Source organism: Phyllostomus discolor, chromosome 4, assembly GCF_004126475.2.
Source record: "Phyllostomus discolor isolate MPI-MPIP mPhyDis1 chromosome 4, mPhyDis1.pri.v3, whole genome shotgun sequence".
In the NCBI taxonomy this organism is placed as follows: domain Eukaryota; kingdom Metazoa; phylum Chordata; class Mammalia; order Chiroptera; family Phyllostomidae; genus Phyllostomus; species Phyllostomus discolor.
In genome coordinates, this window is record NC_040906.2 from 59472963 (window position 1) to 59500238 (window position 27276).

Genomic DNA, 27276 nt, shown 5'->3' on the forward strand with positions numbered 1-27276 from the left:
TCCAGGCCTAAATGAAATGCCATCTGAAATCTGAAGTTTATTTTGGTAAGATGTCCCATACTGTTATTAATTGCTGCACAGAGAGTTAAAACTTAGACTTATAATTTCTCCCTGTAGGGGAGTCCTATGCTCTAATTAGTAAACAAGAAAACCAGGAATGAAAAGTGCTGAAGCAATGTTCTTGTAGGGTTTTAAAATTACTAATCAATCATTCCCCAAACTTTGGAAGGCAGGGACACATTTGGGACAGGATAGTTTCTTAAGTCCATTAGAATGGGTTGTTCATCACAGCTGAGCTTTCCAGTCATCCTCGTCAGGAGATACAGCAGCCAACTCAGGGCAGAGTGGCATTTATTTGTTGGCAGGTTTACATGCATGTATAAAGGTTGCTTACAAGATCCTTTTGGAGGTTGATCTCTAGCAAAGACCCAAAATGCCTAAAATAATGTCCTTATCTAAATGTTATTTTAAAACCCCATTATATATTATCTAAGAATAAAATGTATCACCTCATCAGCATATCTAAAATAATTATTGACAGTGTATTCCCCCTGAATGCTTTCCATGACTAAAAAAAGAAATGGGTAGATCTAGTTGCTAAAAATGAATTGCAACATTGACTCATTTATGATATAGTGTAGCCTTTAAATTGTTTATCCATAGTTAATACCAAAACTACATCAATATATATTTAAGTAGACTTCTTACTGCAAACCAAAACTTCTGTAAATCACTAAAAAATTCAAATGTTACTGGGTTTCTAATTATATTTTTGCAGTAAAACAAGTGTGTCTATCAGGTGAGCCACTGGAAACACAAGATGAGATATTAAGCGTGCTCCTCAAATTAGCAGCACTAGCACCAGCAACTTGGGCACCATAGAAATGCAGGTTCGTGGGCCCCACTCAGATCTACTAAATCGGAAACTCGGGGGGACCCAGCAATCCCTTTAACTAAGCCTTCTCCCACAAGATCATGATGCACATGAAAACTGTACTAATGAACAGTGAGGGCTTGGGCTCTGTAGTCAGACCAACTTGGGGGTCACCATGGGTTCTTTCATTAACAGCTATGTGACCCTGAGCAAGTTAATGAATGTCCCTGAGTCTTTTTTTCTGAATCTGTAAAAATGAAATGATGGTACCTGCCTTGAAGAAGCTCAAGGAGAAAATGAGATGTCATATAGTAAAGTGCCTGGCACATAGTAGGTGCTGAAAAAATGCTATTCTTTGGTTCTCATTCAGGAACATGACATTAAAATCAGGAACATAATTTTCACAATTTAGCTTTTGCACAACGTGCTATGTCTCCAACTAAACAGCTGTTATCAAGACTATAGCTTTTGATTCAGAAAAACACACATGTAGCCATTGTTTAACCCTCTTAATTGTATTTTGCACTACTAGGTTTATAGCTTTAAATACTTACTATTTACAATAGAGAGTATGAATCACATTGTTACCAATACATCTGCTATGAATTGATGTGAAACACCCAGTATGCAAAGGTAATGTCAAGTTCAGTGCTACCGGAATGTATTCTATAAACGCTGCCTCACTGTGCAAGCCCTTCTTTAGATTCATGATATAGTTCCCAAATGGATATTTGAAAATGCATTTTCAAATTACAATTTTGAAGGAAAAGGCTATTTTTTTCCACAAAATAGACTTTTAGTTATAACGGTTGTTTTCAGGCATCTAGGATTTCTCACTCACAGCACAGCTATATTATATAGCCTCCGACTGCCTAAGCTCCAGTGTGGAATGGTGGAAATGGCAAGATTCAATGATAAATCTGAATTCAGGTGTAACTCTCTCCACCTACTGCCATGATAAAACCTCAATGGGGCCCAGTATCAAAAACTATAAAAATGGAGGTAATGTCTTAAATATCTTCGAGAGACGTGGTTAGAATCCTCTAAAATACATCACAGGGAAGTGCTTAGTAAACCATCAAGCACTATACAACTGTAAGATCGTCATGTGACTTGTGCAGGATCACAGAGATGGTGGCTTTATGCTGGAAGGAAGTGCAGAACAATTTAGGTATTCTGAAAACCTTATGTTGCTCTTTACCCTGCTCAACACTGACCACATTTACACCCAATGACAAAAATCTATGACAGGTATTGAACAAGTTTACCTGAATAAATTCAATTAAAAAAATATATGTAAGGATTCTCACACAACTCTCCAAGATCCATTTGCTCAGGGCAGAATGCCAGAGTTAGCGATGTTTCCTCTGCTGCAACATCCAATATTTGCCAAATATCGCCTTTGTCCTACACTGATAAAATTCTCCATTTATTGGTGTTGCAATTGTTTTCCAGGTTTGCAACAGCTCTGCCCACCCCACCCCCCTGCCTGACTTCTCACGTGCTCTCACTCAAGGCTTTCTTATAGCTCTACTTAACTTATAATGAAGTGATGTTAATATTTTAACAACTAAAAGTGTTTTTTCCTTATATTAGACATTATAATCGATCAGTGCCCAATCATAGAATAATTATGCTTTTGTGGTACAAATACACTGCTTTAAAAATATGCAATATAGAAAATTCACAGGAAAACATGACATGAAAAAACTGACAGCATGAAATTATCACAAGGCTAATTTATATCAAAAATTAAGTGGAGGTTAAGAGGTTATTAACAAGAAGATATTTAAAACTAGTAAGTTATTACTGTGAACAATAAAACATCTACAGAGTGCAATGATAAGAACACAGATGTCAAGAATACAGTCAGTTGACCAATTTCATTGTTCTACCAATCATAACCAAACTTCTAAAGAAAACAGCAATCTTAACATGGTTATTCTTGAAAAGTTAATGTCAAAACATAAATTCCTATGTTGTAGTCATGACATCTGTGACTTCCATCAGTTAATTTATATTTTGAGAGACACAAAATAATTTGGGATATCTGGGATTTTAAAGTGCTATACATTTAACCTAGTCTTTTTACTTCCTGTTTTTGTTTTTAAATTGAAAAGAATCACAACTGTTAGCATTTAAACTATGTATTTTTTCCATGCTGACTTTACATTGTTTCACTATACAAGAAAACTCCACACCATCCCATCATCCTTATTTAGGAGTAAAATTTGAGGGTCAGTAGTCTTATAATTAACTTCTCCAATTTCATCAAAATGCCCCTAAAATTACAAAAGCTTTGAAATGTCAAGACACCTTTTTTCCAAATATTAAATAAGATAAAAATGTTAAGGAATCCCTAGTTTTTATCTCCTAGATACATACTGATTTTAATTAAAGGCAAATTACCTCTATTTAGCTGAAATATGCATTCTATAATTTTGATAGAAAAATGTACAATAGAATGTTTGCCAGGTAAAGAATAGATTTCAAAAACTATTCTGTGATCATTTGAAAATGTCAGTTATCTGATATAAAGAAGCTCACTTGCATTGGTAAGTAGTAAGTACCTTGGAATGCTTTTAAACAGGATGAAACAATCTACCAAAACAAATACTATTTCCTAGTCTTTATACACATATTATAGCATGAAATCATGATGCTTTTGAAATACTCTGTGCAGAAATATTTATTTTTTAGCAAATATTTTCCTCAAAGATTGGTATGTGGTATTGACAGTGTAATCTACTTGCACAATAGTTTTGCAATAACCTACAAATAACTGTAAATACAAAAAATGTAAATTTCATGTAAAAATGATTGCACATTTTTGGTAGCTAAGTGTACAAGTTGTATTGAACTTATAGCATATATACATAATTTAAGAAAGAAGCATATAATTTCTCATCTATTTATACATGAAAATTCAAGGATTTGTAAAAGAAATTATTTGGGGGGAAAAGAAAGTAAATCTCAATAGCTAGTTAGGACACTTCCATTGGCGAAGGCAACTGTTTCCAACATCTTCCTAGGCACGGTATTAGACTTGGGTGTGGGGGTGCTGATGGGTTTCACAGTCACATAATCGTAACAGTGCATCCAAGGTTTTACTGAGTCCCACTAGGAGACAAGTAAACTGAGTGATAAAAGTATTACATCGAACATTAAAGAAATAAAAACATTTTGTTTTTATTACTGCCTATCAAAAACACAATAGTAATTTACTAAAACATTCGATTATTTAAAGATTCTGATGGCTAAAGAAGATTGAATTTGTATGTGAAACAAAATCTTTACAATTGATATGCATGATTCAATTTTTTCATGAAGAAAATATCCAGATAACACTATTTTCATTTACCTAAGTTTCATACATTCTTAATTTGCCCCTAGAATCATTAATCTATTATATAAGAAAAAATCAAACTTAAAGAAAAGCTTTTAAAGAACATGTGTTGGTCATGTTGTGGAAATTTTCTAAGACTGTTTAGTGGTTTAGATCTCCCACCATTCGTTTTTAAGATTTAAAAATCCAAGAGAACATCTCCCTACCTGATAAATGAAAAACTAAACCAAATACAGATTAGCAGAGCGTACTAGATTGATATCTATAGTAACGCTGATTAGAAAATGAGACTCAAAGTATGAAAAAGCTTAGTATTTAAAAACTTACAATCTCTTAAAATAAATTTGCAAGTATTGCATAGATATAACTCTGGGAAATGAAATATACATCCAAAAGTTCAGCTAATCATAAAATTATTTTTAAATGGCCTATAATTTTTTCAAAGAATATGGGTCTTTAGTTAGTATGTTTCTAGAACAATCACATGAGCACAGCTCAGGTTCTCCTTTGAAATTTCAGTAATCAGAGCAAGATAAAATGAGATTAAATACAGCCGACTAAAATGCAAATGGCTATAGGTATGTATCTATAAAGTATTTATTTCTATGCTTAAAAGGTTGGACACCCCCACACCCTCCCCGCCCCCCAGACGCACACACCCTCAACGTTATCTGAAAGTACTGATTCCTGGCATATTCAATGACAACCTAGCCCAATTTTTCTCATTCCCTGTAATCTTCCCAAATTCCCACCATCTCTGATGCTGCAGAAGGGGTACAACTTAAAACAATAGGTACTACCTAAGCAAGGACCTCCTCATTCCCTAACTCGATGCACATCATAGTTATGTATTAGTGCTGCCAATGTCTACTTACTATCTATTCAGACGTAAAGCACATCTGAGTTTTGAATGCTCACAAATACACAAAGCTGCATATTACCAAGCTACTTGGGTAAAAGGAATGTAGAGTAATACAAGGCTCTTCTTTCATATGCCAGTAAAATATCTTTTTTAAAAAAACAAGTAGAAAACAGACATGGCAAGAAACAATCAAAAGCACAAGATTTCCAAGTATTCAAGTAACAAGTCAGTCAGAGTAAGTCAGAGAGTAAGTCAGAGAGAAATATTTAATAAGTTTCCCAGTGTTTTGCTGCAAATTTTGTGCTCAGTATTCTACATTACTGGACAATTTTAATATATGTATGTATGTGACATTATGACCTTATTCTAGATCACAAATATTTCAACAGTATTCAGTTAAAATCCTTTCTGCATTCATCACTGTAACAGTTGAAAATGGGGTTTTTTTGCACCACTTGATACTATTATAAAGCCGAGGCACACTCTTAGATACCTTAACATTGTACATTTATTTCAAAATGCTTAATTTACCATGTACATGGCTGAATTGAGGCCAAAAGAATTGTGACCTTTTACTAAAATTTCTAAAGTAATAAAACATCATGATTGCATTATAAAATTTAAGGAAAAAAATATGCTAACCTGAAAATGTTGGATTTTACTTACTAGATTTTATTTACCAGATTTTTTGCAAATTTATTCCTATTCATGTCCCAGACTACTGCTACAAACAGGAATAAACATTATCATCTATGAGGTTGTCATAGAAAGACAAAGAAAAGCACATTTCTGGCAGTGTGTGTTTGTCCAGGTTAGTAATGCTGTGAGATTACGAGCAAAGTTGATTTGTATATTTTACTTAAAGAAAAAATCACAAGTTGATGTTTTTGTTACTTTTTTTAATTGCACAGACTTTAAAGTACATTAATAAATTCGACTTTCTTTCAGGATAAATGTCTTTTCCAGAAATAAACATATCACTTGACATTTTTATTACTTTTTGTTTCTGAATGCATGCTTAAATAGATCAAATGAGCACAGTCCTTAAGATTACAATTAAAATGGACCAAATTAAGATTCTAATAGTACTGACTTCCCCTTAATGTAATTTAAAATGTGTAAACTGGCACTGGAAATAGAAGTGGAATACCTGACATTTCATTATTTGGCAGTTTTTTAGGTATAGTAGGTGTTACTGCACTGTTATTTGAATTGAAGCATCTCATGTATGTAACAAATTTTGTATGATACAAAACTTTACAGCAAGCTATTTGAATGTTTATTAAAAAAATTCTCAAAATGACATGGAAACATGTTTACTGTACAAATAAAAGCTTAGACATTAAGAGTGTACATTATTCAGTAATTTAGATCATAAGAAAACCGGGCATGAATTAACCAGTACAAACTACCATGCTAACATGACATGTTAATATTCCAGTCAATCACAACTGACTTCAGAACAGTATAGTAACTGAACCACCTATAAGCTGGGTGTTAAGATTCTAGGCTGCTGAGCCATATCATCATCCTTCTTCAATGCGAATGACAGTGTGCTTACATTAGCTTTTTCCTACAATAATTCCATTTAAAATTATTTTTTATGGTTCAGTTAATACCATCTCACATTATCAAATATATTTAAGAAAAAAATTTACAGCCAAAGGTACAAATTATATGGATTTATATACATATTTTATAAAACAGACCAAATGAATTTGACAGTCAAGTATATAAAATTATTAATTTCAAAATGATTATAATTATGTCATTTCCAGGGTTTTTTTAAAGCAAAAGTTGATTTAAAATTATATGTTCATAACATGTTTTTTTTTCAAGATACCACTAATCATTCATCCTCCATTTTTAAAGAAACATAGTTTTATAAAAACTGTATTAATTTGGTCACCAGCCATACTAAAGTTATGTCAATTTATACAGTAGTGGCCCCATATCCAAGGTTTCAGTTACCTGAGGTCAGCTGTGGTCTGAAGTTATAAAATGGAAAACTCCAAAAATAATTCATAAGTTTCAAACTGCGCCCTGTTCTGAAGAGTGTGAAGAAATCTCCAGCTGCCCCAGGCCATCCCTCCTGGGACATGACTCATCCCTTTGGCCACCACGTCCATGCTGCATGTGCAGTACAATAAGATATTTTAAGACATAGAAAGAGGCCACATTCACATAACTTTTAATACAGTATATTGCTACCGTTGTTAATTTCGTACTGCGTTTAATTTATAAACTAAACTTTACCACAGATGTGTATATACAGAAAAAACATAGTATAAAGAGAGTTAGGTACTATTTCTGGTTTTAGGCATCATTGGTGGGTCTTGGAATGCATCCACCTGGATGGATCAGGGGGACTACTGTATTCACATTTAATCTGGAGAAGATCTTCAGTTCACGTGTAAGAAAAATATGTGTTTTACTAAATCTTCATTAAGAAGAACTTAAGGTTTTGCCAAAAAAGGGGCTGGCTTAATTATAACAGCTTACACCGGGGATTTTAAAGGCTAAAAACCTGGTGACCCAACTTTGCAACTGCAAGAGTGCTCTCACTCAGAAACGTGGCTGGGCGTCTGCGATGCTCCACACCCCACAGATGCGGAAAGACTTACTGGCTTCCTAACGCCCAAACCACCAGCGAATACTGTCAGGAAAGTCAGATTTATAATTTCTGAATATTTAAGCAAAGTGGTATATCGCTTGACTTTTTCTAACGTTGTGAACAGTTGGCATCATATATAAACAACAATTAAGTTTAACAGAAAATCTAAATGTTGACATTTCATTAAAATGTATCATTTCCAGAAAAATCTAGATTTAGCAAAAGATGCCATTTTAGGTAATCTGTGTCTTCAGTAACAAATTAAAGCGCAGAGAGAAAAGTTGTTTAAAAACTTTTTTCCATAGATGCCAACAAAACACACTGAAAAAAGTATGTAAAGAATAAAAAAGGAAAAATCATGCCTCCTATAGTCTTATTTCACTATATATTATTTTATTGCCCACCTAAGGCAATTTAAAATAAAGTTTTAGGAACTACAGTGTCCTTCTTCACAAAGACTTGTGAGTTTCTGTTCTCTAATAATGTGATTAAGAATGAACCCCATTATGACTGTGGCACAAAATCCGGGATTGCCCTTCTAGCTTGCCTACAAATCCCAACAAAAATTGAAAGTAAAATTTGTAACCTGCAGGTAAGTATAAATTAGTTTCATATAGGCTTTTATCATTTGGCTTCTTATATATATAATCTTAAAAATTAAGGTTAAGAGATATTTACATCAATTAATCATATAGCAATATTTGATGACATACAGATATCCATAAAGTGGTAACTTTTCTAAAAGCAGAAACATCCCAAATACAAAAACATCTTTTATTGTTTTGAGTTGTGTGCTACAATGAAAACACATTATTTTTATATATAACAAATTAAAGTGATATATATATATATATATATATATATATATATATATATATAAAATGAAGGGAAGAGATTTAACAAGTAGAAACATGGAGAAGCCCCACCAAAAGCTTTAAATCAAAGTAGTCCAATTTGTTTCTTCCAGTCAGAAAAATTCACAGTATTTTCTTCAGCTTTCAAATTCTAGGCATTCAAATTGTCATAGTGCCCTGCAAAAACTAATATGTAAGCAAAATCATCAGCTGTTAACAATAAAATGGTATTTGTTTATTATATTCCATAAAAGCATTTTCAAAAGTTGAGAAAGTGTTATTTTCCAAGTCTTATAATTCAACCAGTATATACTAGTAGGGTAATGGTGACCCTGTAACTTCTACAAAAAAACAAAACAAAACAAAACAACGGCACTAAAATATTAAAAAACACATGAGCCCTGGCTGGCGTAGCTCAGTGGATTGAGCACAGACTGTGAACCAAAGCATCACAGGTTCGATTCCCAACCAGGGCACATGCCTAGGTTGCAGGCCATGGCCTCAGCAACCGTACATTGATGTTTCTCTCTCTCTCTCTCTCCCTCCCTTCCCACTCTAAAAATAAATAAATAAATCTTTTAAAAAAACACACATGAAACGTAACTTTCCTATAAAATCTTTTTTTTAAAAAAAAACCTGAATTCAGGTTAATAGCAACCACTTGAAATAAGAAATGAAACAGCTTTATAATCTATTATAAATGAAAATTTCCTATCTCTATTAGAACTAAGAAAGATCACAAGTAAAGTACTCTTCATAAAAATAATGATAGTTTTGCCCTTGAAAATGATTTAGAGGGTAAACTGTCAAAACCCTGTCATAGCCCTGACCGGTGTGGCTCATTAGGTTGGGCATCATCCAGCAAAGCGAAAAGTGGCCAGTTCAAGTCCCAGTCAGGACACACACATAGGCTACAGGTTTAGTCCCCATCAGCGTGTATATGAGAGGCAACCAATAGATTTCTCCCCATCTCTGTCCCTCCCTTCCTCTGTTTCTAAAAATAATAAAATAAAAAAATTTTTAAGAAAACCTCTCATAAAATTTCACAGTATTTTTTATGTTTAATATTAAGTCAAGTTGGCATTTGTACCAATACTGAATCTTATATTTACACTCAACTAAAAAATATAGAAAAAGAACATGGCCTATGAAATATATTACTCCCCGTATTTGTACCAGGGCCCACTTAACAGTTTTTGATAACTATGAACACTTCTGGAACACAGTGTAAATATCAAAAGTTTAACAGGATACTCACATCATCATATACGAAATTCACAACCCCTTGTTGTAAGTGATCTCTTCTCCTAAAGAAATCTTTAAACAAAAAAAATTACTTTTTTATTATAACTGAAAATCTACAGTTTCAAATACATGGTGTCCCCACATACTAAAAAGTGAATAAATTCATATTCAATAAGAAAACCTACAAAACTGAGCTATAACAATTTTTCATTATTTGTAGTCCAAAAAAATTTAAAGCCTTAACACTCTGACTAGATTCAATAATGAATGGAGGAAAAACATGTAATATTATAAACTTGCTGTACGTAAGAAAAATAGCTATATGATACTGCACCCATTTTTAAATGATACATACCTGTCAATGCTCGAAGCTTCACACAACAAGCAACATAATCGTCAAAGAAGATCCTGCCATTCTTGCTATAACGTTTAACAATAGCACTTAATGTCTGAGGACTCAACCTATAACCTAATAAAAAGGGAGTGATAAATTAAAATTTCTAAAACTAAACACCATAAGAAGACCACAACAAACATTGCATTCTTGTTAACAGTCATAAAACATATTAACTTTCAAAATGCATTCCACAAAAAATATTAAAAACAAAACTCAGTGTTAGAAACAAAACACATTCATATTAAAATTGATTAAAGCAACTATTCATTACTAATAGTGGTACATAAACATAATTCCAGCTTATAAATCAAAGCTAAAGAATAATCACTTTTTAAAATAGATTTTGATTTTAAAATAAATGTCTAGGTATTTCATAGGTTTTAATGTTTCAGTATTTCAATTCTGTAATTTTATTTTTTTACCCTTCAGGTATTTTTTTTATTTGTGTTTTTATTTTTTATTAAGGTATAGTGACATACAACATTATGCTTCTGGTGTACAACATAATAATTTGATATTTGTATGTATTGCAAAATAATTACCAAAATAAGCTTAGTTAACATTTGACACTATACATAGTACAAATGTGAAATAACTTTCACCATTTGGCATCTTATATAATCTATCTTTATAAGTTTTGTTTTTTCTTGTTATAAGAACTTTTAAGATCTACTTTTCAGCAATTTCAAATACTCAATACGGTATTATTAACTATAATCACCATGGTGATTAAATACACCATGGTGTATTAAATCCCCATGACTACTTATTTTATAATTGGAAATCTGTACTTTTTGCCCTCTTTTCACCCATCAATTCTGTAAATTACATAGTTCTTTAAAGACCAACAAAGCAAAGATTATCAATGATCTTTGCTGTCACTCAAATCCTATATTTCCCATTGAATATTTTACTTACAAGTGTCTTTTATAAACAGAGAAGATTTGAGGATCAACAAGGTCATTCAGAAAGAGAAGAAACAGAAAAGTGCTATTCCGTTATGTCCCATAACCCTTCCTTGGTTCTTTGTTATCTAGGCCTGTGGTCTCCAAAAGTTTTTAATTGTATACTCCTATAAGTAAAATGTTTGGGATCATTCATTCTATTATATGTGCATTAATTTAGTTTTAAATTCTATATGTGTATCACTGTTTGATTATTTACACTTTAAAATAGATCTAAAACTAATATTTAAAAAGAATGAAGTAAAAATAATTAGAAATACAAATTAATATATTCTACTTTCTGCATCCCTGTAGATTGTCTTATGTATTTAATGATGTGCGTGCACTTTACTGTGAAGAATGAAGGCCCAGAAGCATTGTTGGTATTATTACTGAGTTAGTAGATAAGGACCAAAGACACTAATCCACTCAAAGGAAAAACAATAAAACTAAATGAATTGGAGAAAATTCTATGTGTAGATATAATAAAACATAATGCAGAAAGCTTGCTAAAAGTAAATAAAAGGAAAGGAATAAATTGATAGCAGCAGCAAGTAAACCATGCACACTAATGTAATTACATACAAATCCATTTTGAGCTTTCTATTAGAAAGTTACAATCTGGATGTGATACTGACTAAATTCTTATGATTTCCCACAGCATTCTTAGAAAAATAATTACAAATTTGAATAATCCAGAATACCTCTTTGTATATTCAACTGCCTATGTGAACTCTTTAGTGGTTTTCTTTTCTGCAAAAGGTTAATTTTTAAACATTACTAATTAAGGAACGAGTTTAATCTATTAGTTATTAAGGCTCTATAATAGAACCCTATAATGTTTATATGGCCAGGACTGTCCCTGAAATGACCTTTATAAAACAAAACAAATCACTGGTTTTGACTTCTTTAAATTGGAATTTGAGGTAATTTGCATTGGGCTCAGATTTTAACTTTCAAAAGTTAATTTTCTTACAAATCTATTTTATTTAGAAGTGAGTATAAATAAAATCACAAAGGTAAACATAATTAAGAAAACTACTTAAAATTGTGTTAACTGTAAGCAAGTTTAACACCATTGTATATGATCACTTTTCACAAGAAAGTAGACTTAGAACCTTAGCTTATCAGAGATTAATAAAAATAAAATTAAAGTGTTTTAAAATATCCTAAAAAACATAGTTCCCACTTGGAGGTATTTTAATGTCTACTGTGTGTTCTATACTACATAAGAAAAAAAAAACAAAAACAAAAAAGATGTTTTTTATTGCTGAAAAGCTAGATTATATTATGGAGACCTCTAACTGAGATAGGCCTTTGCTATAGAATTGGAGGCTTTACCAAGTTACAAAAGAACATAATATAAATGGTAAGTAAGCTCTAAAAACTAGAGGAATACATTTAAATACACTCAACAGAGAAAATTCTTAAGTTATTTTATTATCCAGAATGTATGAAAGTTCATCTTTTGAAAAATTAATGGATAAAATGATTTTTTGTGAAAGGTTTTTAGTCAGAATTTACGTACAACCTTGAAATCAAACTAGGCAACAGCTGGTACAATAATATATCCCTTCATTACTTAACAAAATTAAATAATTAAGTTTTGTCTGATCAAAGGACAAAGATAACTGGGATGTACGCTGAAGAATTTTAATGTTCTTACCCATTGCGACAATGGCTTGGTTTAGTTCATGGTGCTCCACTGTGCCACTCTGGTCTTGATCAATGGTTACGAAGTTTTGTTTCCAGCCATTAAGGGCTGTCCAAAGTTCTTTGAATTCATTAAATCCCATTTTTCCTGTGTAATCTCTCTGAGAGTTTTATTAACAAAAATAAATTTTGATACCAAGAGAACTTACCTAACCCAAAATTCCAAATCATTGACCCCAAAAGCTGGGTTGCCTCTGCAAGAATTAGCCAAACTCAACATTTGAGTACATTTCTATGCAGAACTAGAAAAGTATGGAATTCAAACAGGATCTTACAAAGTATTTTTAAACTCTAGTTTACTGTGGTCATCTATAACCAACAATTTCCTTAATATGCAGAAAGCAATTATTCAATAGTCTTTTCTATTTTTATTCAAGGATACATCCAACATGGCAATCATAATTCTGCAGGTTTCCAAACTGAAGGCTATAAAACACATTCATTATTTGAATTAGAGTCTGCCCAATTTTATCTGTGTAAGATTATGACAATTTCTACTGGCAAATTAAAATTTAGTAAAAAATATACAATCACTCCAATCAGCAAACTTTGAATGTTAGCCACCCATAATAAAATCATCATCACCATCATCATCATCATCATCAAAAAAGTTACTGCTACCTTCAAACTACTGACATTAAGGGGATTTAGATAATTAAATGAACAATTATAAAGTAACTGAAAATTGCTGTTACAGAAGAAAAGGAGGGCTTTAGTCCGCCTAACACAAATACAAATGGGGTATAAGCAGAAGTTTGACATATACTGTGAGCACAAAATTTGAAGGAGTTAGTGATTTGGTTGAGTATGGCATACATGTGAGGGAGCTGCACATGATGGCATCAGAAAGACAGGTGAGACCCAGATCGTGAGAGTCTTGAATGCCACACTAAAGATTAGGCCAATGGAAGTCACTGAAGTATTCTAAGGAGCAGAGGGACAATTCTAAAATCTCCATTAGTTTACAATGACTAGACTGTGAAGTGAGATGAAAATAGATGTAGGTAAATCATTTGGTAGTTTTATTGCGACTGACCAAGTAAGAGAAGATAAGTTTCCGAACTAAACCATCTGTTCCCCCACCTTGGGGTGGGGGAGGGGGTAAAGAAAGGAAGAAATAAATAAAACTACCTTAAAGTCAGGAGTTATTAAAAATATTAACTTTCTTATAATCATAGAACTATAACCGAGGACTCACTAAGTAGAATTTAATTTCTCAAATCCTTATCATAATTATATTCAACTAGTATGTGATTTATCTCAAGATAAATTATAGTCCTCATAAAGGAGACATTATATCAACACAGTTAAGCTTATGAAGTTATAGCAGCTAGTAGCTCACTAAGATAAATAAGTAAAATTGCTTAAAGTTAGTTGGTTTATTTTATGCTATTTGATATTTTTGAAATTCTATAAAGAACCAAATTATTTCAGCTAAATTTTGGACCCATTAAGAAAAAATATAAAACATTCCACAAGTTAAAATAGCTGATTTTCTTTAAATTGTTTAAAAATTGTGTCAATGTTAGAATAGGTGGTTACAAACAATTTCAACAGACACTCGAGGAGCATTTACTGTGAACCAGGTAGTGTTTCGTGATTTCACATAAACATGCCACATGCACTATAACCCTAATTTCACAATTAAAGAAACAGAGGCCCAGAAAGCCAAACTTTCCCAAGTTCACAGAGCTAATTAAGTGGAGGAGTCAGCACTGAAGCCCTGCATTTCTTCATACAGAAACTGCAGGAGCAGGGATGGGAACAAAGGTTACATGAGAAATTGCTGGAGTGCTAACTCCATTATTCATCGAGCGAAGGATACCTGTTTTGCTTTCAAGTGAACATGGCACACATTCATTAGGTGGGAGAGTCTCAATAGATGAGAATAAACAGTAAAAATGGAGTCATCGAATAAGCATACCTTTATTCTCAAAATAAGATCAAATATATACGATTAAATATTTTGACAAAGAATAAAAAGTGAGGATTTTGAGGAAAGTTGATGGAGTTCCGCTCTCTCCCACCATACTCCATTAGAATAGAAAGTAAGTTTTTTAAGTCATAAACCTTTAAAGAAAAAAGGGAAGAAACAAAGCAACAAAATTTTGCAAGCTAAAACTAGAAGGACAACTAAAAAAGAAAGAAGGAAACTAGAAGGAAAACTAGATGGACATGAGTTAACTAATGTAGATCTGAGCAAGTGTTTCCCTGAACTTGCAATAAGAAAAGCTGAGAAGCAGCCTCGTTACCCTGGAGAAGACCCCAAAAGTTTAAGAATTGGCAACACTTCTGTAAATGGATGTGAAGGTAAGATAAGAACAGAAGGCATGCTTGAATGCCTACTTAAGGAGAATTTAGAGCTCCAAATCACCCCCTGTGATGAACAGCTACATGAACAGCTACTATGTCTGCTCCCACCCCAGCAGAAGTCTCGGGTTTTATTCCCTGGAGAAGCCTGTGGACTGCAGGATTCCAGAACAGGGCCACCTACTGAAAACAAGGCAATTAAATGACAATGTACAAAAGGCTGGGAGCCCTGCTGAGTCCTCCCTCCTTTCCAGACAGAAGATTAGCTGGACAACCAGCCCAAAAGGAAATCCCTAAAGATACGAACACCCAGTATTGCTCAGCAAACTGCGCAGCCTAACCACCATCAGACATGGAAGTCAACAATCAATACCTAAGCGTGATCTCAGAGCTGCTAACTAGCATTTTAGTTGACTATGACTATCCAAGGATCACTGACACCCAAGAAAGACATCTAATATGAAAGATAATCTAACACACAAGCTGGAAAAAAAATTGTTGGAAACAAAGGTTATGTAGAAAGAGAGAAACTTTAATAGTCTCAGAGATAAGGAAAAGGAAAGATAATACATTCATGGGGAAAAAAAAAGAAGCTCTTGGGATTTAAGAACATGATAGCAGATAAAACTCAATAGAAGGTTTAGAAAATAGATAATGTCCCCCAAAATTGAGGAAAACGAGAAATAGGAGAGAAAAGATAAGTGATCCATTCCAAATAACAGGCATTCCAGAGAGACAAAATGAAGAAAACGGCACTGAAGAAAATTCCCCAGAGCTAAAGTGAATGAGTTCCCAGAAGAGGGGTGCTCACTGGGTTCCCCACACAACACAACTAGGCACATCACTGTGAACTACTAGACTAGGAACAAGATTTCATAGGCCTCAAGAGAAGAAAGACAAATGACATACAGAGTGACAATAGAAGCTAGAAACAATAGAGCAATACCTTTTAGGTTTTAAGTGAAAATGATTTTTAACTTAGAGTCCTAAACCTGACCAATCGCTTAATTCTGAGGATAGCATGAAAGCATTTTTAGATGCAGTCTCAAAAAATTTACCTCCCATGCACTCCTTTATTCTAATTAATGTTACAGTTTACAGAATTAAAAAAGATGACCAGAGATAAAATAAAGAGGAGACCCAAGAGAGAGAAAAGACAGCTCCTGAATAATGGTGATGGAATGCCAGTATGACAGCTCTGCACAGAAAGTAAAGCACAGCACAAAGCTCCAGGATAATGATTAATAGCAGGAAAGTAAAGTTATGTAAAATGGAAAAGTAATCATATCTATCACAAGATCCAAGAAGAGCATTTAGATAGTAACAATAAGGCAAATACTGATGATTGATCTAATGTAAATTACTATATAGCCATACTGAATGGGTGGGAGGATGGCAAGGGTACTGTGTGGAGTGCAGGGAAAAAGGTGAGTTTAAGACTGAGAGTAAATCCTCATGTCCCATAGTAGGACATCATCTGATAACCATCAAAACTGAAAACAAGTGTGATTACAAAGCATGCTATTTTGAGATCTGGAGGCCAACTTCAAAATAATGAGCTGAAAAACCTGAAAGGTTTCTTCTATGAATGGTTAACATTGGGGAGGTAGGCATGCACAACTAACAGTTATTTTCATAACACACTTCACAGAACTATTTGACTCTTTAACCTATGTACATGTATGTCTGTGATAAAATTATTTTAAGTGTGGAAACAAAACATTAGAAAATGAATTTCCCATTTCAATTTCAACAGAGGGAAAAAAGATCTCACGAGAGTAAGTTCCACTAATTCCAGACTGTGTCAAACATTTCTGAAGTTCTTCTGCATCCACTTCACCATCCTGTTAAAAATAATTATAACTTGATTTAATGTACAGTTGTATAAAAGCATATTAAAATGCTAATTGCCTATTCTAGGCCAATCAATAAATGTTATCTTCAAAATATTACTCTACTATCAACTACAAAATAATTGACAAATATTGACAGCAAAGGCATATTAAAGACCATGAAATATGAAGGTTTTCACAATCAATTTATCAAGCATTTCAAGTACAATTTATTCTCTCCCCGTCTGGAAAACAGCTTAATCATTCTGTACTATAATAGCTAAAAGCATGTGTTTTATGACAAACACTGCACCTCTACTTAAAACAGCTGGGAAAATGCCAAAAATATCTTCAGAAAAGTCTCAAAAACTTTCCTTTCATGGCGGTTTTGGTGGGAGATTATTTCTAAAGGATACTGATGGAGAAAATAGCTTTGCCCTCTACCACTACTCCACCCAGCAAAATTTGCATTCCTTACATTTTATTAGTACACTTCTAATTACTGCTCAAACATTCTTGGCTTGAACATATGGGAAATAAGGTTTTAATGTAAATAAGAAATCAATGGAGGTAAAACAGGTTGAACAGTCTCAAGTTTCAGTACCTCATCTTATTATCTACAAACAGAGGAGAGTAATTCACCTGGAAGCGTCAAATATTCAATACATTCTCACAAATGTAAAACGATAGTTCTGAGAAAGGTTCAAGGAGACAAATTTAAAACGTGTACTTTGTAAGAGACCCAAGAAACAACAACAACAAAGAACTTTTACAAACTACTGCTAATAAGTATTAGAAATACTCATATTCTGAACTTTAGCATGGAGTTCCTCATAAAAAAAGTTCCAATGGGTCTAAAGGAATTAAAATATACTGGGAAGCACTCTCATCAATGAGCCCTTCGTGTAGTATTCACTACACAGAGCATCTAAGTGTTCCCTTCTCTGACATCCATGTTTTTGTGATTTTGCTTACAAAGTTTAAATTCTGTAGTTTGAAAATAGTATTTTAAAAAACTGTGAGGACACAATCTAGATTGTGAGGACAATCACAAAATCACACATAAGGAAGGGTAACACGGGGAAGGAAAGGGATGACATGGAAGGGGGACCGAAAGAAGGAGGAATGCTGCAAAAACTGCATGTGAAATAAGTTTATGAACCAAAAGTCAAAAATACGTGGAAAAATCTAATGTTCAAAAAGACAGCCAATAAAAATTAGCAATTTTAGAACAAATTCATACAAGATGAAATTAATTTTATAGAGCAATCATTAAATCAAATACATTAAGAAAATGTAGAGAAATAATTGAACAAATAACTTCCATTTAGAAAGAATAAAAAAATCCTTTAACAAATATTTCCTGAGCAACCTACTATATATAAGCACCGTTAAAAGGACTAGGTATCAAATATTATCTAAAACAAATTCCTCATCTTCATAGAGTTTACATATTACTAGCAGAAGAGAGACAATAAAGCAGAAATTACTTTTGACGGTATTAAGTACTAAGAGAAAAATATAGCCAGGTAAAAGTAATAAGGAATGTGTGCATTGGCCCTGAGGAGAAGGCAGTGCTATTTTACACAGATGGTTAAGGAAAGCCTAACTGATAAAGTGAATTTTGAGAAAGATCTGAACAAAGTAAAGGAATAAGCTCTGCAGACATCTGAGGGAAGAGTGCTTCAGACCTGAGCTATCTCAAATAGCCACTAGCCATGTGTTCCACTGGATCCTTAGACTGGGCTAGTCTGAACTGAGATATTGTGTAAGTATAAAATACACACCAGATTTCCAAGATTTAGTACCAAAGAAAAGAAACATATCTTATTAAGAAATTTTACACTGAGAACACTGATATGTTAATATTTTGATATATCTGAATTAAATATAATATATTATTAAAATTCATTTCACATATTTCTTTCTACTTACTCAAGGCCTTAAAACTACCTATGTGGCTTACACTTGTGGCTCATATTGTATGTATTTTGGCCAGTGCTGCTATAGGCAAAGAAACAAGCATAAATGTCAGAGGATGTTCTTGGTGTTGCTAAAATCCTTACCCAATCACCTCTAGCCTTCTTTCTCTCCATCACTTATTTCCTACATGTCCATCTCTCTGACTGGACCCAGACCTTCTAAGTCAGTATCTGAGTTTCATTGCCCTTTGCATTGCCAAGTCCTAGCACAGTATCTAGTACAAAGCAGGTTAGTTGTTTAGGAGAATAAAGATAATTGTCTTGGCTTCTTGGTTAAATTATAATTGTTTCTTTCAGTTTGTGGCCAAATTCAGCTACTATTTCAAACAGTTAAAATATCAGAATGTCTTGTGCAAATGTGGATTAAATTTAAAAATCTAAAACCTAATATAAATAAAACTCAATTTTACATGTGCTTTTTACAGAATGTTCAGTCAGAAAAAACAACTTGAACAGCTCTATTAAAAGCTTTAACCAACAGAAAGCATTCTCTAAGTACACTACTCCATATTCCAATTTCATCCATTGTATGAAAACACATTGTCTTAACTAATAAACAATGTCTTAGTAAACTACCTAAGAAAGTGATCACTTTGGATCTTGTTACCTGCACTTAAAACTAGCAAATCACAATCAACTGTGTGATCCCCCTACAAAATTTGGTGGCATTGGTAGTGGAAAACTGCATTTTCTAATTAAATAATAAGAGCTTTAGATAGATAATTAACAAAAAATCAATTGCCATTGGTTAGGTTAATTGCCACTGACAGGCAGCAAGATTTTAAAATAATATTCAAATTCAAGTCATACTTGTTCAGTTAATCTTAATCTCCACTTATTTATCTATCATAAAAGGGTACATCCATTCTACCCACCTCACAGATCTGCTGTGTGGAAAAGCGGAAGCAGTCTGCACGCTAAAGTTGTCGTTGGTATTACTGAGATGCACGATGTGTGTGTGTGCCCATGTGAGTAAGCATGCGTGTGTGTCTGTCTGTATTTATGAAGGTACAAACCAGAATTTCCTTGAATCAACTGATGAGTGAATTATCACTGTTCAGAAAACATCGTCCTATAAAAAGGAACACTGAAGAAACCTTTAACTGGACACTCCTCATAGAGCACCATTAATTATGAGGCCTATCATAAAAGAATATAGCTGTAGAGGTGAGTTCAGCAATTAGGTTCTAGGACCATGATAGTATAAATCAGATATGATACCTGATCCTAAACCTAGGCAAAATTCAACATATAAAAGAAATGACTAAATATTTGGACTAAAAATTAAAAATGAGATAATTTATGTAGCCATTCAACACATTTATTGTTGAATGTGGGAACACAATATATTCCTAGTGCCAACTTGGTAAGAGAGAATACGCCAAGAGTCATGTCCTTGTGGAGTTTGACTATTCAAAAGCACAAGACTGGAAAAACTGAGGAAAGTATCAAATAGTACAAACATAGCAAACTACTGTTGAAAACTGTTACACTGAAGTAGTTCAGAAGTCAAATAAATGTCTCTACATATATAGGTCCAGTTCCTATGTTTTAAGATATAATTTTATAAAATGGATTTATTATATAGTCAGTTACAGATAACATTTATTCTCAGTATTATACTATTTAAAAGTTCCTTGCATGTAAGAATGGTATAATGTAAAGGATTACATTTAGCTGCAATTAAAAAATTCTATTAAAGAGCATCAAACACTTAAGGGTCTACTGTTTTATACAGGAAGGCTGGGGCTAGGTAGAGCATGACTGTCTGGCAACTAACTGAATGATGCCACCCATGTGTACATGCAGACCTCTTTTTCCAAGTCCTCTCTGGCTCAGTCTCCCAGGCCACCCTTTCCTACTTTTAGTTCAATGAACTATGTTTGGGCTTCATGCTAACAGACTTTTAAAAATAAAACAACTACCCTCATCTCTGATCTCACAAAGAAAATTAGTCTAGATAAGTTTAAAATGCAAACTTGATATACACGTAAAATAATTAAGTAAAAAAGTGAGCATTTCTTTTAAATAGCAATCATTTCAAAAACGGGTATTTGTGCAATGTATTTAGCATCTCACCTGTCCAGCAACATCAGTAAAGTACCTCCACATGGGGTCTTCCGCTGAATAACTGTTGGAATAAGCTGGGTATCCCAAGTATCCACCAGGGGGCACATATGGCCCTTCTCCTGGCACTGGCTGTCCCATCAGCATCTGCATTCCAGGCATCTGACCACTAAAATTTCCAAACTAGAAGAGTAGAAAAGGAGAAAGTTATTATTAGAAATGTCACCTATTATCCACTAAAGTTGGTTTAAAAGAGAATATTTATGCACAATCCATTGAAATGCAGAAATAGAGTTACTGAAAGCTTCCACATTTATTATCACAAAAGCTGTTAGCTAGATGCTAGCTGGCCTGCCTTAGGACCTAATTCCTTTCATTAATATGTTGTCCAGCATTAAAAGAACTGAGAAAGAAAAAGAAATCTCTAGTCACTAAGAACTTAATCTAAAAGGTGAACATTAGGCACAATTTTAAGTGTTTACTGTGATCATCCCTGAAATAAACAAAAAGTAAAAAATTTAAGAAAATTTCACCTACAGGAAAACTAACAAGTAGCATAACTCAAGCCACATACTTAGAAGACTACATGGTACAATGAAATCGTAAGTCAAGGGAAACTGCACAGGGCCAAAACATCCTCACCATCAGAAAAAAAATTTTTTAAAGCAAGACACCAATGAACAGATCAATAAAGTGATAATTCCAACCATGTTCTTTTTCAAAACTAATAAGAATAACAACAATACCAACAATAATAAAATGAAGCTAATATTTACTGAGAGCTTTTTATAGCCCTAGTACTCCAGGTACTTTCCCTCTGTTACGTGATTTGACTTTTCAACAACTCTATGAGGTATTAAAGTACTATGTCTTTTCTGCAGTTGAGGACCTGAAACTTTAAGAAGTTACCAGAATTGGGTAAGGTCAAATAACTAGTGAGAAGGAGAGCATGATTCAAAACAAGAGTCTGACCCCAGAGGATACCTACTGTTTGTTTCCCCTATAGCTCTGGTTTCTTTCTTTTCACTTTGGAACTTAGTATACACATTTAATAATCTAAAAAGATATTTCACTCAGTATCTTTATGAGTATGAAAGTGAAATATCAAAATTGTTCTTTACTCCATTTTGAACAAAAATATTTTTCATTTACATTCTTTTTTTATGCAGCATTACCTTTCAAACATTTTTCAGTTACAGTTGACATTTACTATTGTATTAGTTTCAGGTTTACAGCAGTGCTGGTTAGATATTTATGTAACTTATGAAGTGATTTCCCCGTTAAGTTTACTACCCCCCTGACATCATACAGTTATTACAAATATTACTGACTATATTCCCTTTGCTGTACTTTACATTCCCCTGACTATTTTGCAACTGCTAATTTGTACTTCACCTGCATTCATTAAGTATTCAGCAGGGATTGCCAGAAAGCAAAAAAGAAAAAAATTAAGCACAAGGGGGAAAAAAGACAAAAGACAGAAGTCTTTTTAGTACTTTGAAAAGCCCTAGCAGGTGGGATTTGCTAAGAGCAAAAGTATGGAGGAAGTACTCCAGGAAATGTCCTCAAGAAGGTGGTCAAAATCTAGATTCTGAAGCAATGAAGTACAAGAAAGGAAACAGTAAACATCAAAACAATATTAAGGGTTAAAAACAAAATAAATAAGTAAAACGGATGTGATTATTTAAAAGTTGCTTCTTTGAAAAGACAGATCATCAAAGGACAGACCGAGATGAGGAATTTAAAAAAGGAGAGTACATAACCACATATAGACTTAAATTAAAAAATATATATGGACAAATGCTAGGAATACCTTTTTACCAATATATCTGAAAATGTAGATGAAAAGGGCATTCTAAAATTATATACATTACAAGTACTGACTCAAGGGGGGAAAAAGTCCTATTTATCATAAAGGCAGGCTAGGAAAACTTGATTAAACTTAATAATGAAAACAATCAAAATGCTGCAAAAAATTATTTTTAAACCACCTTACTGATAGAAAGAAATTTCCTGGCCAACATAAAAGGATGAACAAAACTCCCAAAGCTTTTTCTCGGAGGGCAGGTGGCAATAACCAACACTTAGGCATCAGTTCCAAGGCCTCCAAGGACATGGAATGCAACCAGTTCTTAGGGCATATCCAAGAATGTAGGGTTCATTAAAGACTCTCACCAACTTAAGCTTTACATAAGGAAGAAAAACTAAAAAAAATCTATTAGAAAAGAGGCTGAACTAAATATATGAATATTAGTGAAAAGCTAATGGTGAGGTGGTGCCAAAAGATGATTACAGACCCGCTACTATACCATCTCCATTTGTTCCTTGAAGGTTCAACACAAGTTTTTTCCTAAACCAGTCAGGCAACCAGTATTTTACAAAGCATCTGGCCTTATGAATAACCTTCTATCTTTCCTTCCTGACAAGCAGCATTAACTCTCCAAAAATCCAAAAATGTAAGAGCTGGTACTAGTGGTCAGAATAAGATAACCGCAAATTGTTTGCCATCTCTCCCATGCAAAGGCTGACTTTCTGCACTCCCTTGAATCTGAGTTGGACCTGTTTCAGCTTTATCTGATAGAATACAGCAGAAAATGTGCCATGTCCTTTCCAGGCTTAGGACATTAAGAAGAAGCTTCTGTTTCTCTCTTAGAACAAGGCGAGCATGAAGAAGCCCAAGACTGATCAGAGGGTGCATGTGGAGAACTGGACCTCTTAGCCACTATATAAGGCTAATCCATAAAAATGGTTTTAAAAATTCATATTATAGTAAGTTGTCTTCTTGGTAGTGTTAAAGGAGTCAAAACTGATTACTATAAAGTCCTAGTTATCTGGTAACGTGACTGAAGAAAAGCCCAGGCTTAAAGTTAGTGATGTTTCATGTTGTTTTGCATGTTTTTGAATTTTTACTATAATTGTTGATTCCTAGTTTCTTCTCAGAAATTTTCAAACTACTGGTTCATTTTGGGAGGGTTACTTTAGTTAAATTGGATTATATAATCTGTAACCCCAGAAAACATGGTGCATATAAACTGTAATAAATCACAACAGGCTGAAAGGAAACAAGTTGAGAAGACAAAGTATAGAACTCCACTTCATCCCTCAGGACAGTCCCTGTAATTTATATCAGTGTGAAAATGTTTTAACGTCCCATGGGTTTTAGCTACAATGACTAATTTTTGAGGAAGGCTCTACCTTCCTTAGGGATCTTAAACTTTCTTACATTATGATAATGCAGGACTGATAAAAGGTAAACATTGTAAAGTAGAAGTGGCCTGGTGAAACTAAGCAAGTGTTAAATCCTACATATAATATCAGTAAAGCTCAAGTTCTCTTTCTAAGTAAAAAACGTAGAATTAAAATAGGAAATACACTGTATATTATTTTCTACCCACACCCGCATTGGGTCATCCCTCAAGACCTTTTGTTAACATAAAGTGTACTCATCTACTTTGGACATCACTGACGTAAACGCTGAAGGTCGCCCGACCTTTCTGAAAAGAAAAAGCTAGACACCAGCATACTACATTATAACTTCCAACTCAAAAGTGATGCAAAATAAAGAGTTATGTAACAAAGAGTAAACTTCCCTAACCGCAAAAAGTCTACAAGACCAGACAACACTTGGCAGAACAGTAAAGATTAGGAGGCATTTAGCATATCTTAATTTATTCAAAAGCAACTTAAAGTACAGAAAACGAATGCTCAAAAAATTCGGAAAGGGGATGTCTAGCAAAACTGAGAGTCTTATGGCGGGGGACGGGAGGATGCACAACGAAAGATGACTGGAACAAGAAAAGGGTGTTTTTCTGGCGCCATTTCAGTAAAATTTCTAAAACCACAGGACACTCTTGGCTACACCAGAACGCGGCCCTGGGACAAAACTAGGCCGGGTCCGGCTTCCAGCACAGTGCGCACTACCCGCGCCACCGAGTGCCAGGGACTCGAGATTCGCCGGCTGGGGGCGGATCCCGTACTTTGGCACCGTCACCAGGGGTGCCACGCCCCGCGAAAGCAGTTGCCGCAGTGAAACGGCCAGGACTCACCCCTCCTCCATATCCCGGATAGGCCATGACCAGCGGAGCTAGCGTCCCCGTCTGTGTTCACCCGGCTGCGTAAAAAACGTACTTGCAGGTACGGACGCAGAGGATACAGAATTGAAGACGCGCCTGCGGAGCCGTGGGAATCTCTGAGAAGGCCCTCAGGTGAAGTCCAGCCCCGCCCTACTAGATTCCGATTGGCTGAGTGTCGGAGCCCTCCCCCTTCTGGAAGCTAATCCCACCCATCTCGTCTCTGATTGGCTTCACGCACCCAGTTTTTTCCTGCTCATAGCCTATTACCTCGCTTAGACCTCCAGCTCTCCGTTAAACCGCAAAGAAGGGTGAAGCGGTATTTTCCACTCTCTTCGGAAAAGTTCTCCAGACCTAAGTTTCTTTTCTCTGTAGGGACTCCGTATCGGGCATGACTTACCCTGCTCTCTCACTTTTTTGAGCTAGACTTCCAAATACACATCTATGAATTTCAAAACTTGCAGAGTTACGTTTATTTTTGAATAGCATTGCTCTAACAGTCCAAATATTGAAACCTTTACCTCTGCCCCAAAGGGAGTGCTTCTAAGCTAAACAGACTTGATAGTCAGACTTTACCAAAAGGTTATCTGTAGTTTTTTGGTAGATAAACCGTAACTAGAGTTGCCAGATTGGGGCGGGGGGCGGAATACAGGATGACCAGTTAAAGTTCACTTGCAAGTTAATAATGAAATATGATAAATATGTCTCAAGTATTGCATAAGACATGCACTTTATGCTAAAAATATATATACGCTGATAATTTACAGGATGTCCTATCTATTATCCTGTATATTTTCTGGCAACCTTATTAATGACTCAATCTAGAGGAACAGCTTGGTTTTTATCACTCGACAAAAAAGATAAATGCTCAAATATTTGATTTATTAAGTATAGTAATCGACAGTTCTCTTCTTTGGCACTCAAGTGAATTTTGTAGCTCCAGCTTTAATAGGACAGGGCACACACACAATACAGGACAGCTGTAGTTTTAGCTTAAGAAACAAACAAAAAGATACCATTTTGAGTTACTTCTGGAAAAGACACCACTAAAAAGTATTTTAAAAATAAGAATATGGGGGGAAGTGTTAATTACTAGCAGAGGAAATGAACCTTGCAAAGCTGAGGAACTATTGCTCAGCTACACTACCAAGGAGGAACAAGCTCAACCTTGTGAAACCTAATTTTATAGGAAGAGGCAGAGAAAGGAAGATTGCTAAGGTACAAGACACACTGGAGAAAGTCTTAGTTCTTCTAACACACACACAAAAATACTTTAGCCAGTAAAATTAAATTATTGATATAAATTTGTATAGAGGGGGTGGCAAAACTTGATAAGCAGAAAGAACATATGACTCATTAAAGTGTCAAGTGATAAAACAGTACAAAGCAAAACAAACTATTACAAAGTTTTATTCTAGTTCAGGGGTGTCAAACTCATTTTCACTGGGGGCCACACCAGCCTTGCTGTTACCTTCAGAGGGCCGAATGTAATTTTAGGACTGTGTAAATGTAAGTACTTCTTAACAGTTAAGGGAGAGTTGGGCACTGCTGCTGGGTAGAAATGAGGAGCTGGCTGAACAAAACAAGGTAGAGGGCTGGATTCGGCCCTCAGGCCTTATGTTTGCCACCTATGTTCTAGTTGATTAACTATGTATTCAAAGACTCAGAAAGCATGGAGGGTTTTACATTTACAATGTAAAACTCTGGTCAGAATTTTTCTACACCTTCTTTATATGACAATAGCCTTACTGATGCATTATATCTGTATATGTTGCAAGCCAAGTCTCCATGGCTCTCTTGCATTTTTTACACATTATAGTTTCCAGGATAGGCATAGTATTTCCTTTGAAGCCAGAGAGATTTGCTGCAGGATAACAAAGATCATCTCTCACTCTGGGTTAAAATTTTGGATAGGTTTGTTATCAGGACTTTCCTAAGCTTGAAATTCCTCCATTCTAATATAAACCCACTGCTTGTGCAGCACCCACCTTCGAGTTCCATTTGGCCTTGTAGAACTTGGAAGGAAGAGGAATTTGAGTCTGAAATTCGTGCTTGCTGTTGTGCTGTGAATAATAAAGTCCTTTGTCTCTAACAGAGAATTCTCATGGCTTCTGTCAACTTCCATGAAACTGTGGCAGTGTACTTGTTAGACTGCAAGTAGGATAA

The 27276-nt window shown here is 34.3% G+C and overlaps 1 protein-coding gene across 1 annotated transcript; it reads right to left on the minus strand.

Moving 5' to 3' along the window:
* Window positions 1-194: 194 nt before the first annotated feature.
* Window positions 195-25259, minus strand: GCA (grancalcin). The gene is made up of 8 exons (XM_028509437.2): window positions 25087-25259; window positions 21053-21223; window positions 16934-17003; window positions 13232-13275; window positions 12803-12950; window positions 10151-10264; window positions 9809-9867; window positions 195-8736 (listed from the first exon to the last, which is right to left on the minus strand). The coding sequence occupies exons 1-8, from the start codon at window positions 25111-25113 to the stop codon at window positions 8710-8712; spliced, it is 660 nt and encodes a 219-aa protein (XP_028365238.1). The 5' UTR covers window positions 25114-25259; the 3' UTR covers window positions 195-8709.
* Window positions 25260-27276: the final 2017 nt, after the last annotated feature.

Excerpts from the sequence above, each read along its gene's own strand:
- GCA (XM_028509437.2), bottom strand. The coding sequence starts at position 25,113 with ATGGCCTATCCGGGATATGGAGGAGGG. Across the intron at positions 13,276-16,933 it reads AATTAGTGGAACTTACTCTC|CCTTCAGTTTGGAAACCTGC; the intron begins GTGAGATCTTTT and ends TGTGTTTTATAG. Across the intron at positions 9,868-10,150 it reads GAAGCTTCGAGCATTGACAG|ATTTCTTTAGGAGAAGAGAT; the intron begins GTATGTATCATT and ends TTTTGTTTAAAG.